This window comes from Oratosquilla oratoria, chromosome 35 (assembly GCF_046742065.1).
Source record: "Oratosquilla oratoria isolate Oo_2021 chromosome 35, ASM4674206v1, whole genome shotgun sequence".
NCBI classification, from domain to species: domain Eukaryota; kingdom Metazoa; phylum Arthropoda; class Malacostraca; order Stomatopoda; family Squillidae; genus Oratosquilla; species Oratosquilla oratoria.
Window position 1 is genome coordinate 8,767,242 of NC_134811.1, and position 16,513 is coordinate 8,783,754.

Genomic DNA, 16,513 nt, shown 5'->3' on the forward strand with positions numbered 1-16,513 from the left:
TTTTCTCGTGCAAGTTTCCAAAACTATGATCTAATTTTTATTTTCACTGGTCGCGAGCCATTTCTCATGAACTGAATTTACCTAAACACGTCATCAATCTGACCTAATCCATCTTCGGAACCACACTCCGATGGAAAACTACCCCAGCAGCATACTACTGAACATCTACCACAACCTACCACCCAAAGCACACAAAAATCCACACAGGAATATGTGTAGTGGCATGGGAGAATGCTTCAAGCATTTTTTTTTTTTTTTCCTTCTTCTTCTTCTTCTTCTAACGCCAGAAAATTTTCCTAAAATGAATCACTACTAAAATTTATATATCTACTGTACATAGATAACCCCCTGTGAGCAAGGTGGGGTTGTAGAGGGGGTTTCTATATAAATATATGAGATATAAGGGCGACTTTTTTATCGTTGTCCCGCAGCTCTACTCATATATTCACACCCAGACAATCAATCAAGCCATTCAAGAAAGACCATGAAACTAAACACTACAGCAACAACCTCCAGATATAAGTCCCACAGAGAAAACTCTCCCATACCAGACAAGAATCACATTAGCACGACTGCGCTCAGGACATCATTCGTCATTAAGACAATAGTGTAAGGGTCAGACGATAAGGCTACGAAAAGAAGAGAGGTGACCAGTGAGTCATTTATCTACCAAACAAATAGAATGCAGCGCTCATGAATTGTACACACCGGGTGGCTCACATACCAGCGGTATAAAAATAGGCCTTGGGCCGCATTTCAGTTATAGCTGAGTGAATAAAACGACATTGTTCACCTCTCTTGTCTCCCTTGCCTTAGTGTCTGACCCCTATAACTGGTGACCCGGGGTGGCAAAATAGACCCACCTCCCATTGCTGGTGCCCCCATACCCGACGCCACATTGTCCACTGCCGACGCCCTCCACGTCGTCTCCCTGAAGGTGCCACTCTTCTCCAAGGTCGACGTACCTTCCTAGTTTCGCCGGGCAGAGACCCAGTTTCACCTGTGGAAAATCAATCTGTCTTAAACGAAGGCGGACTGCGTTCTCGAGGCGATCCCCGAGAACGTGTTCCAGCATATATTTCGACGACTTGACAGACACGACGACGTCATCCAGTATGAGTGTCGGCAGCCTCCAGAGCAACAAAAATCATCCAACTCTCTAACTGCTACTGGAGAACATTAAACCAAGTGCAGCATACCTCCAGACTCTGTCCATTGCCAGCTTCTCACCCGAGACCGACGGAATCAGCATAGGCGTCGACATGATCCGACAGATGTGGCTCCTGCGCCTCCCAGCGACCGTCCGATCCGTCCTTAGCAACGCCAAGGACATGGCCATCGGCGAAGCTTCGAAAATGGCGGACCACCTTTCCGACACCCACGCCTCTCCAGTAAGAAACCAGGACATCTACGCTGCGAACGACGTCGTCAATAAGGACGAGATTACTACCGCAGCAGCAGTTCCAGCCAACAAATACCAGCAACAACAACGGCGCCAGATCACCTCCACACAACCCGTGATACTACCATAGGAGATTCGGCACCTCCGCCAGGATGTACCTGGACAAAAAACGGCTAAAAAAAAAAAGCCAGACTATTACAGTGACCACCACATTGTCAACAGATCAAGCCGCTGGTTGGAGGCTATCCCCATAAAGGACGCCACTGCCTCGTCCTGCGCCACAGCCCTCCTCAGTGGTTGGTTCACCAGATTCGACCTGCTGAAGCATATCACCTCCGACCGAGGAACATCCTTTACGTCGCACCTGTGGCAGTCCCTCGCTGAACTCCTGGATACCACACCCCACCACACTAACTCCTAGAGCCCACCGCTCCCTCAAGGCATCTCTTATGGCACTTTGCAACGACTCCTGCCTGCCCCAACTACCATGGATACTCCTTGGCCTCCAGACAACCATGAAGGACAACATCAACGTGTCTGCAGTGGATTTGGTCCTCGGCCTGCCCCTCGTCGTGCCCGGAAAATTTCTTTCTTCCACAGGTATCTCCCGAGAGCCTGCAGCAGCTGCGACGAACCGTCGGTAAACTCGCCTGTGTGCCGACACTCTACCGGGAGGTCAAAAGATACCGACCAAAGGATCTCCACACTTCTATGCACGTCTTCCTCAAGACCAACGCACACGCATCACTGCTCACGCGACCCCACACAGGTCCCGCCTCGTCCTCGAACGGAAAGACAAGACCTTCCGCATCTCTGTCTCCTGCAAACCAGACTGGGCCTCCATCGACCGACTGAAACCGGCCTACCTCGACACCAGCGACACGTCGCCCATTCATTTCTCGCGAGTGGGGCGCCTTCTGAAACCAAACCAACTTTGAGGGGGGATTATTGTACAGCACACACAACAAACAACCACGCGATGTACCGAGAGAAGCAGCGGGAGTCGAAGAATCATCTCACGCACACACATCAAGCAACCACGTGACATACATACTTGGAGTCTGAGCATCACATCACCTTTTCTATCTCTTTGCATTCTGTCAGCCGATGAGAATGCAGCACTCACATAATGAACACCGCAAGTAGCCTATCTGCTGTATTAATACAGGCCTCGGGCCACATGTAAGTCAGTTCTAGTTAAGTAAATGATGCTCTGACTCCCACTGCTTCTCTCAGTATGTCGCATGGTTGCTTGTTGTGCTGTACAATACCAATACAGAATAGGCCTAGTCACACACTTAAACTGCCCCAGATACAACCACCACACAGAAGACACCTCAAACTATTGTGCCTCATACTAACAATACCTAAACAACAATACAATATCTCTTCTCCAAGTGATTCATGGTACTTATCGGAGGCTGTTACAAGAGAGACCAGGGGCAACAGATTAACTGATCAATTCCATTTGAGTCATTTCCCATAATCATTGTGATAGTTTTCCGTAGTATCTCATATTCTTGGCATGCCTTTCATGAAGTGATGTGGTCATCCCACCAGCCAAAAAGTATAACACATCTGGTCTTATCAACTACAGTAATTTCTAATCCTACTAATTTCTAATACCGGACAAATTTCGGGGTATAACGGATCTGTCCAGTATTTCCATCAGATATAACGGATCCTCTATTATAATTGATCTTCGGATATAACAACAGACCCCTGTTCCCATATCATCCATTATATTGAGGGTTTACTGTATATATCTCACAAGGGATTCCATTTTTTCAGCAATCTTCACTTTTCCTTTTAGTCTGAAAGTTTCCTCTACTGTTCCATGATCACTTTAAAGTTTACTGTATCCCTTTGTTGACCGGATAACTAGCCTTCTTGTACCTGAAACAGTTCAGTGATCTTATCCTCATTTGATTTTGTCCTGGTCTCATTTGTTTTTATGGTAGTGAGATGATTAATTCTCACACTTGTCCAAGTTTCATTTTTCCTTTTAAGTTTCTGTTTTTTGAGCCAGGCTTGTGGCTTCTTCAAGCTTTCATTCTAGGTCATAAATCTTGGACTCATGGGAAGAAAGTAATCCTCTCAATCGCCTCAATAGGCCTTTTGGTGTTATATTTCAGAGATCTTATTCAATTATCAAAATCTCCTGTATCCTGGTATAATGATAAAATAAAATATTGTAGAATACTGAATGACTGTTTTATTAAAACATTATTGCTAGCTAGACAAAATAACTCAAGCCTATGATATAGAAAGAACTTAACCTTTATAAACTGTACTGCAGATGAGCAAACAAAACAATGACAATATAGACAAATCTAAAAATAACTACTAAAGAAAAAACAACAAATTTTGGACAGTAAAAAATAGTCTTGCATATCATTCTAGAGAAACTAATATTTTGAGACATCAAGTATGATGAAACAAATCCAGAATATTATGTATCCATCAATACAATTAATGTAAAGCTACAATAAAAAAAAAAAAAGCTATTCAGGAAAAAACTCTCCAAAAGCATAGAGGCAGATTCTTGAAGGCTTTCACCTTAAATGCATGATTTAACACAAAAAAATCACCAAACACTAATCTTCTTCAGCTTTAAAAAGAATGTGTAATTTCCAATCAGTTCTCAGTAGAGTTGAATTTCATTGATCCAATGCAAGATTTTTCTTCCCTAGATGGTCAATACAACCTTTGTATCTCATCTTGGTGACTCAATCCTGCATGTTAAGAGTGTATGTATAGTGTGGAGTGCATGTGGGATTTTATGAATGTCATCATGTTTGTGGTTGCAAAAGCACTCTGAAACCAGAGTAATCAGCTCACCCATGCTGATTAGGTGCTGGCACTGAAATTCAACAATGGTTTACTGCACCTATGATATCCACTACTGCTGAGAGAGGTTGGGAAGCCACAAAGGTGCTAATTGAACAAGTATCTGGCACTTCTGGGACTTGAACTTGCACTTCCGGCATATAAGGTAGGAATACTACCCACTGATCTACATAGGCTCCTGTTCTTAGTAAGGTAAGTGAAATGGGTATTCAGGTTGGTTTTCCATTCTGAAATTAATAAATAATTTATATAAGTCCTCAAGTTTAACATGTTCCTGAGAAAAAACTCTGAATCAAAGTAAAAACAATGTTACCTGCCTGTATCAACTAGCATTGCTTTATGACACTTTAGTTGAATGTCATGTTATTATAACTGTCATTAAACTGCCAGGGACACTGCTGTAGTGGCAGGTAGCAGACATGGTAGTAACAGGCACAATGCAGTGCAGGAGTTGTCACAGAGCTCTCAGCACATTTATTCATACCCTGATTGATGTTTTTTGTTACTATAATCGCTGTGTGGCCAGGATTAAAGAGAAATAAAAGCTCCTAACTTTTTACTAGAAGCTATTTAGGGTGCGACAATGAACAGATCTTCCCTGAATTTGATGACATTTCGCAGCTGATGGCAGAGTGGTTTGAGAAGCTTGAACTTGTGTGTCTAATGAGGGACATTATGGACACTGTGATCACAGTACCCTTGCGACTTACCAGTAGACCATTCTCTGTCTACCAAGAGTTGAGAGAAGACACAAAAGATGCCAAAATAGTAAAAACTGTTCTATATTCAACAATCTCTGTAGACCAGCTTGTTGCTTACAAGTTGTTTGCTGCTCAACATTAGAAAGTAGGCAATTCAGTGGACATGTACCTTGCCAACCTATCATCTTTGTTTGTAGCATGAGTGACTATACCCTCATTTATGCCTTTGTCGCTGGCCTGCCAGACAGTTTGTCAACTACTCCAAGCAGAGACCCACAATGAGGCTATGACACTCAACCAGATACTCAACTATGTACAAGCATTGCTGATTGAAGATTACCACACAGTGGCTACTGCAGACATGTGACGGTTGACATCCCACCATCTGGTGACAAGACAGAAATGCATCTGCTACAACTGCAGCCTGCTGAACCACATGGCCTGAAATTGCCTTAAGAGGAGATCGTAGTCCTGGACAGTGTGCCAATAGATATTGATGTGTTAGTAGTGAACTTTAGATCACTGAACTTCAACATCTTTTTGGGTATGAAGGGCATTACAGCCGTAGGTGAAATTTTGGTTCAATCTTCCAGTGAAGTGCAACTTGGTAGTCAAAAGGGCATGTGTAGTGCAGTAATTGACAATGTGGTGAACATCGATGTATTATAAAAGAACTTTAAAGTGTGTTTTGACAGCATATCTTAAATATGGACTGTATAAAGGGTGTAGACTTCAAATGAAACACCTCAGCATCTGTTTAATAAAGTCTCTGAATATCTCATGCCAACAGAGACACAGCATGAATTTGAGACAGAAATCAAAAATATATTAAAAAAGAATAAAGAAAAAATATGGCCAGTACTGGATTATAGAGAATTCAATTCTTACCTATTGATTCATACTGCAGATTCAGACATGTGCACTGACAAACTGTGAGAATGGAGTTATCTGGAAGTACACATATATACTTTGGTGTGGTCCTACCAGATAGTCATCGGGTGAACGGTTTTGCCTAACCAGACTAGGATTTGGCCCTAGCATTGCCCCCATAGTGAAAGCAATCATTGCTGAAGTTCTGAACCAAAATGATAGCTTTAAATGAGCTGCATCAGGGTATGTGGAAGATATCTTTATGAATGAGGATATCATGAGAGCAATTCTAACTGTTGGTGAATGGTGAAACATCATGTGCTGCAGTATGTACAATGGATCAACAACAGTGGATCACAAAGGAGCATCAAGATTCTGGTCATCTGGGCATCAGACAGACACTATACTTTGTCAAGTGCATCAATCAAGCTGTCACTAGACCCTAACTTCAACAAGCAGTGGCTAACTACCAGAGGTGTCATTCCATCAATCCTGCTCCTCAAAAGTGAACAAGTGAATCAAATCTCAAGATGTGGAGGTCCATTGGAATAGATATTACCCACTATGCATTTCACCTGTATCTGACACTGGTTGATCATGGACCTCTGCAGTTTTCTGTGTGGTGCCAGTTTAGATTACAGACTGCAGCCAGTGTGGTTCAACAGCTAGAGGTGTGTCTTTTTTAAAGGGGTGCCCCATGCTAACTACTATTTGACAATGACACTGTATTTTGTATCTGGTACAAATACTACAACCACCAGCCTCCAGAAGTATATACATAATCATATCACTCACTGCTCAATCAACAAACTGAAAGACAGTATATTCCTGCATGCCAGACCCCATGATGTCCATCCCTCTGAATCCTACAGAAGTTCAGCAGTTTACCTTAAACACTTCCCTACCTTCTGTCCTTTTCCTCTTTCTCCATCTATCCTCCACTCTCAACTTACCTTCCACCAAAACAATTATCTGATATTCCCCCACTCTCTCCCCTAAGAACATGTGCATCCAAAATTCTTCTTACTTTTCTCCTGGTTACCACTACATAGTCCACCAAAGCCCTATCTACCACCCTTCCATCCACCACCCTCTCCCATGTGTGCTTATGCTTGATTTTCTTCCTAAAGACTGTGTTTTAGGTTTCAACATAGATTAATGCAATTTACATTATTTCTTATGGGAAATATTTATCTAATATTCAAACAACCCCTATCATATTGCAATTATCTTAAACTACCTCATTCATTGTCACTTTTAACTTTCCCCACTCTCCTTCTACCCTTGTCCTGTTTCTGCACTTTTCCATTCATTCTACTTCTTCCACATTTGAATTTCATAATAAAATGAAAACCACAAAAAACTAGTTACATATATTTCTAATTACGTGTAACATATATATACCAATTTGATGAAATATAAGTTTTTTCATGTACAAAAAAAATTAACACATATTAAGAAATATAAGTAGAATAAAGAAACAGTCATTATTTTATTTTATTTATATTTATTAGTACACCCACTCCTCGTTTAACGACCTACTCGGTTAATGACAACTAGGAGTAACGACGGGCTTTATGACAGACCAATATTCGTTTAACGTAAATCTCCCGAAGTTATGACGTCGTGTACGATAATTAAGTTGGCTGAGGCAAATTTGTATGATGTTATAAATGAACTTGTACGGTGGATATTAGCTGTGAGGTAAAGTGTTCTGAAGCTTAGGTCTACATTACCATCCTGCAAGCTGGAAAAACTACCTGGGGTACAATATATACCGGTAGTGGTAAATTTTTAGTTTCGACCATGGGCACAATATAGCAATAGAAAGTTAATTACTAATTTTGTAAATTATAATGTATCAACGTAATATGCAATTTTGTGAGCGGAAATAAAAAAAGGTGCTAAAACAAATTTCGTAAGTAACGAAGTCATGTCGGACGAATGGTAATGTTTGTTATGATAGATGCCGATGTCGAGGAAATGAAAGGATGATAAATTCGCCTAACCTAAACTAAACTAACCTGTGTTTGATAAATCATTACCTGCAAATTAGATGTCATCCGGCTCGTCCTCGTTGTCGTCGTCGTGAGAGATGTTGGCATACGACAAGATGGCATCCCGATCCTATGCTACCGACTTCGTTCATTAGCATATTTTCTTGTAGCATGGTATTTTTTACTTTCATTTCCGCCCACAAAATTGCATATTACGTTGATACATATTAATTTACAAAATTAATAATTAATTTTCTATTGCTATATTGCACCCATGGTTGAAACTAAAAAAATACCCCGGTATTCAATATGGAATGTCAGCATACGTGGATTTGGTCATATACGGTAATTTCGGGAACATAACCACCGTAAATAAACAGTAAATAAAGCTTTAATGTACTGTATAAAAGAGGGAAATACACGAAAATAAAGATACATGTATTGCTGGACATTGTATATACAGTACATGTACATATATGTATACACTTTCGCTTAACGACCAATTCGGTTAACGACGGCGCGCTGGTCCCAATTGTCGTCGTTAAACGAGGAGTGGTTGTATGTGTTACTTCGTATGTGTTCTGTGTCTTGCTATATTGCTTCTGACCTAGGGCAGTGGGTTGGATACAGGGATGATCTGTCATCCATGAGGAGCTAAGATGAGAGGGAGAAAAGGGTGGTGGATGTGAGTGGAAAGGCTGAGGGTAAGTACATGCCTTTGACTTGGCTACCTACCTTATAAGCAGGTATACTTGTATAGATAGATAAAAAATAAAGAATACAAACCCTTCCATCTCTGCGAATGTAAACGTCTTCCCTTTCTTCCCTCGATCCAAATTATTCAGCTCTGCCATCTCCTCAGCAGTCAGTTCAAAATTGAACACCTAAAATGGAACCAGAATATATACTATTATGAAGGACAATGTTGCAAGCAGTGCTTTCTTGCTTTGTTAGATGCTTTGAGGAACACAACAGCACCATTAACCAACATACAACTAGCAACTGGAGTTCAACTAAGCATGCATCATGACTGAAATCGGACATTACATTGACAGCTAACGAGTAAGACCACTTAGCAAGAGAATCTGGATTTTCAACTGACCAGTTTAACATGAAATTCATGTATAAATTACTAACCTCGAAGTTTTCTTTTATTCTTTCAGGATTTGATGACTTTGGGATGACTATTACGTTACGCTGAATTAAGTGCCTCAAAAGCACCTGGGCACTTGTCTTCTTATGCTGTGCTGCAATTTTCAAAACTACAGGATTCTCCAACAGGATAGGACCCTCAGCACTGTAAATCATAGAAAATAGAAGTTAGATAACTTGCACACTTTTATTAGGGAAAATTATGAACATTATTAACATCACAAGTATTATCACAAGTCATTCTAAATTTATGTGTGGCATACAATTATGAGACACCTGAATCTGAGAGTTCAAATGCTGAGACTATTTTGAGCTATGATAACCTAAGGAATGCCATGGCTGGAATAGGGTTTTCTCACAAATCCTTTATAGTGTGTATATTGTGTTGTTGGCATGTGTGATTGTGTTCAATGCAGTCTTTCACAATGTGTTGTACATTAAGGGGTAATGTGTTGCATCCTGGACAGTTATCTGTGATGCACTCATCCAGCTTCTTCTGGTAGCTTAGATGGGCTGGATGGTGGCTGCACAGCAGTCTGGCTGTGTGGACTCTGTCCTTTCAGGGGGAGAAGGGATTCAGAAGGATGGATATCAAGGGGTTTAGCATGCAGCAATATACTGTCTTTCAGTTTGTTGATGGAGCAGTGAGTGATACAATTATGGATATACTTCTGGAGGTTGGTGGTTGTGGAGGAAGAGAAGAGAGTATTTGTACATGATGTAGGTATTTGGGTGATGTTTTGATGTTTCCTGGTGTGCATGGGTGTTCTGCTGTGTAGTATTTACCTAACTGTAGTATACAGGAAAGGAACAACTCAATCTTGTTGGGTCCCATCTCCTATTCTCTAATTTTTTATCATACTTAGATTCAAATTCATGTACACTTCCAACTTGGTCTATATCCTTGAATTCCAATTATCATATTTAGATTTGAACTCATGTATTGTTTGAGATTGAGCTATATCACTTCCTAAGTTATTCCAAGTATTTATGCATATGTACGGAAAACTATTTTTTCACATTCTTTCAACATGTGGTCTTAATTTACTTCCATGACCTCTTAAAGCCCTCCCATCTTTAATCAGGAGATCTCGTCTATCAATGAATCTATTCCCGTTAGTGACCTGAATACTGTAATCATGTTACCTCTTTCTCCTCAGTCTTTTAAAGTTGGCAGACACAATGCTATTGATCTTTCCTCATATGGTTTATCTGTCAGGCTGGGGACCTTTTGGTTGCTGACCTCTGTATTCTCTCGATCTTGCTTATATCCTTCACTCTGTGTGGGGACCATATTAATGACACATATACCAGTCTTGGTCCTGGTGCAGCACCATCTTCATCATGGAACCACCACCCCAACCCCAAGAGTTGGGGGCCAAACTACAGCAAACATCCCCAGCCACCAGCTCTATGCAGGTGGCACCTTTCCCCAGGAGGGGCTTCAGTCACTTGGCATTGTTGTTATTCATGCAGGAGGACTAAGATTCGAATCTTCAAATCACTTGTGCTCCCTGTATTGCTGTATGGCTGTGAGACATGGGCACTGAATGCTGACTTGAAGAGGCATCTCAATAGCTTTTGTACTAAGTGCCTTCAGAGAATCATGAGATATCATTGGAATGACTTTGTATCAGGCCAAAGACTATACTGTGAGACTCAGTTTAAGCCAGTTACCAGTATAATTTGTGAATGTTAACTTTGGCTATATGGACACATGGCACATTTCTCTGATACTGATCATACTATCAGGGTTGTCTCCCCGGTGGAAGAGATGAAGAACCCACAGAATTTGTGCCTGGGGCAAGTTGACTGAACATGTCATGAATTGTTTGGAGCAGGATGAGTGGCTGCATAGGAGCTTGCTCAGAGAAACTGTGGGGATTGGCACCAGGGTGTGAACAAAGCAACAAACTCCCTGGCATATGCCCCCAATGATGAAGATGATTCATGAATTCCTCCCAGTTTGCTTCTTCAAGGAATTTCTTCAAGCCTGAGTAACCTGTTTTCCCAAAACTGAGTCTGCCTTGCCTTTGTGATTCATTCCTTGGCTCTATTTCTTCATCCTTCAGCTGAAATTCAATTGTTTCATGATCATTTTTTCTTAAGGGATAAAGGTAGTTCAAGATGACGATGTCTGGCTCTGGTTAGTGGCAGGTCTAATCTTGTGGGAATTTCATCTCCTCTTAGATCATCCTGGATGACATGTCATCCCTGTATCCCTCCCACTGCCCTGGGTCAGAAGCAACATAGCAAGACACAGTACATCCACAGCAAGGCCACTTCACTTAATTGGCAACCCCCACCCCTCAGTCACCTCATACATAACATGAGAAGACAGGGGAGAAGTCCCTTCAGATTGCATTAAAATATCATTCACACACATCCTAGCCCCCCATCCCTTGCCCCTCTCTTCCTTGTATAACAGTATCATCTATAAACAACCACTCTCCACTCATCCCTATCTTCTACCTTCTCCCTTCCTTGTTCGACATTCCCCACTTTCTCAACACCCCCTTCATCCCATCCATCTATCTCATCCTCAGATGTCTCCTCAAGTTTGCTCCCTCCACCCTGCCTTCCACACCTCTTTTACTTACCTTTCTTCACTCATTCTTTCCATATGCCAAAACATCACAATACTCTTTCATCAGTCTTATGTAGAAACAGAAAACTTACATTTCTAGGTAGGGAGCTCCAAGAGGTGAAAATCCACAAACTGTAATGTTATTCTGCTCACAAAAATTACATAGTTCCTTTTGTATATGATAACCATGAATTTCAACTTGAAGATTGGCTGGTTTGATCCGGCTAGCTGTAAAATGAGCAATAACAATATACAAATATGTTATTATCACGTAATATTTATTCCTGACAATCATAATATGGTGTTCAATCCTGATTACAATGTGTCCAAGAAAGCCTGACCTTTCATTATTCGTTCAATCTGTTTGCTATTAAAGCTGGACAGTCCAATTGCTTTAGCTTTGCCAGAGTCAACCTGAAAGATAATATCAATACCAAATAAAAATATATAAGATAATAAAACATATTTAAAAAATACATACATATACCAAAAAGCTTTCCCCCTGATATGGGAAGTGGCCAGACAAGGTATCTACCCACACTTCACCAATCCCATACCCATCCAACACTCATTTGTTATCCCTTTTATCCTAGCTCCTTGTGGATAAAGGGCCATCCATGTCCTCTGCCCACACCCCAGGTCAGAAGCAATACAGCAAAACAGAGCACCTCTACAGCAGGGCTCAACAATTGAAGATGGTTTACCCCACCACTTCATTACATGAGGTACAACTAGGTAAATCCAAAAAGCAACGACAAAGTTGGCACCAACTCTCTCCAAATTAACATACGAACAAAGATTGCCCAAGTTGGAATTACCAACTCTGGAACAAAGAAGAGAAAGAGGAGATCTGCTGCCTACTTATAGAATCATGAAAGGAATGAAAACCCGAGATGGGAATGATTTATTAAAATGGGACAATCGAAAAACAACAGGACATGAAAAGAAACTCAAAAAGGATAACTATAGAAGAGATCTGAAAAAAAAATAACTTCCCACATAGAGTACTGGATACCTGGAATCATTTAGATAAAGAAACAGTGTGTGCAAACACTATTCAAGATTTTAAGAAAAAATTTGATGCTGAAAGATACAAAGACAGGTCACCACGAGCATAGCTCCCTTCTCGTATAATACAACTAGGACTAAGTAAACTAGGTAAATACATTTAAATCCTCTTTTCTGTTTCCTTTAAATTCTAAGTCTACCCCATAATTAAGTTCAGTGATGGTGCTATAAAGAAGAGATTTTTGTTCTTGATCTGGAAAATTGATCTAGATACCAGTTGGGAAGCAAAGTGACTTGACTGTAGTGGAGGTGTGTTCTATTTCATGTTGAAGGTATTCTGGGCTGCAGATCATTAGTGCTCTTAGTGGTCTGCACCTTCAATGGCAAAACTACCTACCAGCAACATGACAGTCTACTCAAAATAGCTCCAACCAAATCTACAGCAACACTTCTCACCAACTGGACAAAAGAACACAAATACATACCTCATCTCTACATCAACAACACTCTAATACCACACACAAACACACCGAAAATTCTTGGTGTAACATACGATACATCCATGTCTTTCAAACAACACCTCACATACATAAAAAACAAATGCACACCTAGACTTAACGCACTTAAGTCAATCACTGGAACAACATTTGGACAAAACAAAGAAACTAATATAACAATATTCAAACAATGCATACGCTCAGTGATGAATTATGCGAGTCCTGCATGGGCTCCTAATCTCAGTGAGACACACCACAACACCCTTCAAATCATACAAAACAAAGCCCTAAAAACAATTACAGGCTGCACAAATACATCACCTACAGACCATTTACACCATGAAACAAAAGTCCTCAAAGTCAAGGACCACCTCGACATGAGAGGCACACAAACACTTGCTGCAGCCACCACAAACACATCACACCCGCTACACTACATAGCAGAACACCCACACACACCAAGAAACATTAAAACTACACCCAAAGACCTTTATTACACACAGATACTCTCTTCTCTTCCTCCACAACCACCAAATACCAGCCTCCGGAAACATATTCATAATCACATCACTCACCGCTCCATTAACACACTGAAAGACAACACACTGCTGCATGCCAGACCCCCTGATATCCACCCTTCTGAATCCTCTCTCCCACGAAAGGACAGAGTCCACTTGGCCAGACTGCGATGCGGTCACCACCCAGCACTTCTAAGCTACCAGAAGAGGCTGGACGACCGTGTTGTGAACAGCTGCCCAGGATGTAACACTTCACCCCATACCATACAACACATAATGGAAGACTGCATTATACACAATCATGCACGCAAACAACACAACATACACTCTATAAAGGATTTGTGGGAAAACCCAGTTTCGGCTGTGGCCTTCCTTGGGGAGACGGGACTGCTCGGACAGACAGTCTAGGGAACGACAACAACAACAACAACCATCAGTGCTATACCCATATGCTTAGCAATGGAAACCTTAGAGCAAGACAGTTACAAACAATTCCTCCCAATGGTACCATCTGGTTCAGGTATGTATTTGACTATCTACTCATCATACCAAGATACATAACCTGCACAATTTAAACCTGTCACACTAGAAAATACAGTTAACAGTCGAACAAGAACTAAAAAGTTCCCTCTCATACCTTGACACACTAATCATCAGGAATAAAGATGCAGCTAAATTCAGATTTTACAGAAAACCTACAAAAACTATATACACTACTTCAGTGCCCACATCGACAGAACCAAAGTGGCATACTAATAGGTTTCTTCCTGAGAGTACTAAGGATCTGCAGCCCAGTACACCCTCTGGACAAAATAGACCACATCCCCACTACATTTAAGACACTTCATTTCCCAACTGGTATCATCACCCAAGCCCTATATAAAGCAAAATAAATCATACAAAGAAATACCTCAGAACCCCAGATCACGAGCAAAAATCTCATCATAGCACCATCATGGAACTCAACTCACCTACTGACCAAGAAATTAAAACTCATAGGCATCACAATAGTACCAAAGGACATAAGATGTACAACTTAATGAGATACCATAAAACAAGATTCACCCCAACCAAACCTGTACAAAATTCCCTACTCTTCTGGCAACTTTGTTTACTATAGTGAAACCCACAGAGATTAGACAAATGCTCTCATGAACACAGAGCTGATGTCCATCACCATTTCAAAATGAATGATTTACAAATAGTAAATTGAGACATAATAATGGGTAGTCCGGTCTTTAAAGAGGCCTCAGCTCAGGTAGAAATAAAGAAAGTTTCCAGTCTTCACAAAAGAGAGCAATTTTTTTAAGGAAAATAAGGGGAAAAAAATGGTTTAGAATATGTAAAAGTAAGGGATGTGATAAATCTCTTGGGATCATTGGATGTGACAAAAGCTTCATGACCTGACAGGATTTCAAACTGGATACTCAAAGAATGTAGGGAACAACTAGTGGACAAGATTCACAATCTTATTACACATTCACTGAAAGAAGGCACTGTGCCACTTGACTGGAAAAGGGCAAATGTGGTAGCAATTCATAAAGGTGGAAATAAGGAGACACCACTAAATAATAGACCAGTATCACAGACCAGCACAATAATGAAATTATGTGAAAGGATTGTGAAAGATCAATGGACCAAATAGCTTGAAAAGATGAACATTGACAGACAGTCAATTTGACTTTAGGTCTGGAAGGTCATGTGTGTCAAACCTTTTAAGCTTTTACTTGAGAGCAATTGATGCATGACAGAGGGGTGGATGGAATGTGTGCACCTCAACCTAGCAAAAGCATTTGATAAAGTACCTCAAAGTTGACTTGTTTGGAAATTGGGGCAAGTTGGAGGATTGAGAGGCAAATTACTAGAATGAATGAAAGGTTTTTTGAAGGAAAGGTACATGAGGACAATATCATCCCATCTATCACATCCTTGGTTGCCTCCTCCTGCTCACTCCTTCCACCTCTGCCTTCCACACTTCTTTTACTAATCTTTCTTCACTCATTCTTTTCATGTGTCCAAACCATCCTAATACTCTTTCATCAACACTATCTCCCATCCCCTTTTCCACCCTCACTCTCCTCTTCACCTCCTTATTTCTCATTCTATCCAACCCTGCAACTCCTACCATACTTCTTAGACATTTCATCTCAAACACATTTAAACAATACATTTTCAAGCTAGGGATAATAAAAATTTGAGAATGGGAGACAAGATAGAAAAGAGCATTGCTCCTTTCCTGTATACTATTATCAGGTAAGAACAATTTCATATATACATGCCACACTACAGATTAATGCTACAATATAATAACTGCTGGGGTAATATCTAATATGCATCTTCACACACTGAACAAGGTGGATGGTAATTCTGCATTATAAATTACCTCAATAGTAAGTCTTATCACCACCGTTGTCAATTACATAGTAAGACCACCTTTCAAGTCAGGAAGGACATTATCTGTCCAAGTCCAGTCTGGTGAAGTGACACAGCTTTTGTTGGTGACTGTACAATGTTAACAAAATGAAATTTCATCAAAATAACTTTGGCAGGAATCATATAACTTTTTCCATGCAGAAGCACACTTTAACCATTAGCACTTACCTGAGCTTCCATTCCTCTCCAGAGAGCCTCTATATCTGTCGGATCATATGACCACTCTCCTCTTTTTAGTGATGAATACATGTCCAACTCATTTTTCACTGTATGAATATATGCATTTATATAAACCATAATTTTACATGGAAGTTCAATGAATACAATAAAAAAAATATTTTCTAAGAGAGCAAAATGACCCAATCAAATCAAATTTAAATGACATTGAACAAGTCTTATAAATAGTTTGGTTAGGAAGGGTGTATTCATTATCACACATAACAAAAATATGTGAAAAGTTATCAAAAGTAGATGGGTTAAACATCTGGAAGAAAAAAT

At 40.5% G+C, this 16,513-nt stretch overlaps 1 protein-coding gene across 1 annotated transcript in view; it reads right to left on the reverse strand.

Annotated features, from left to right (window-relative positions):
- Positions 1–3,619: 3,619 nt before the first annotated feature.
- LOC143018667 (uncharacterized) overlaps positions 3,620–16,513 on the reverse strand; it is a 52,695-nt gene continuing 39,801 nt past the window's right edge. Inside the window, exons 14-19 of the mRNA XM_076174255.1 lie at positions 16,184–16,281; positions 11,901–11,973; positions 11,652–11,787; positions 8,958–9,117; positions 8,607–8,704; positions 3,620–4,479 (exon numbers count right to left, since the gene is read on the reverse strand). Of these exons, the coding sequence (XP_076030370.1) occupies positions 4,437–4,479; positions 8,607–8,704; positions 8,958–9,117; positions 11,652–11,787; positions 11,901–11,973; positions 16,184–16,281 (608 nt within the window). The 3' untranslated portion in view covers positions 3,620–4,436. The remainder of the gene's footprint in view (positions 4,480–8,606; positions 8,705–8,957; positions 9,118–11,651; positions 11,788–11,900; positions 11,974–16,183; positions 16,282–16,513) is intronic.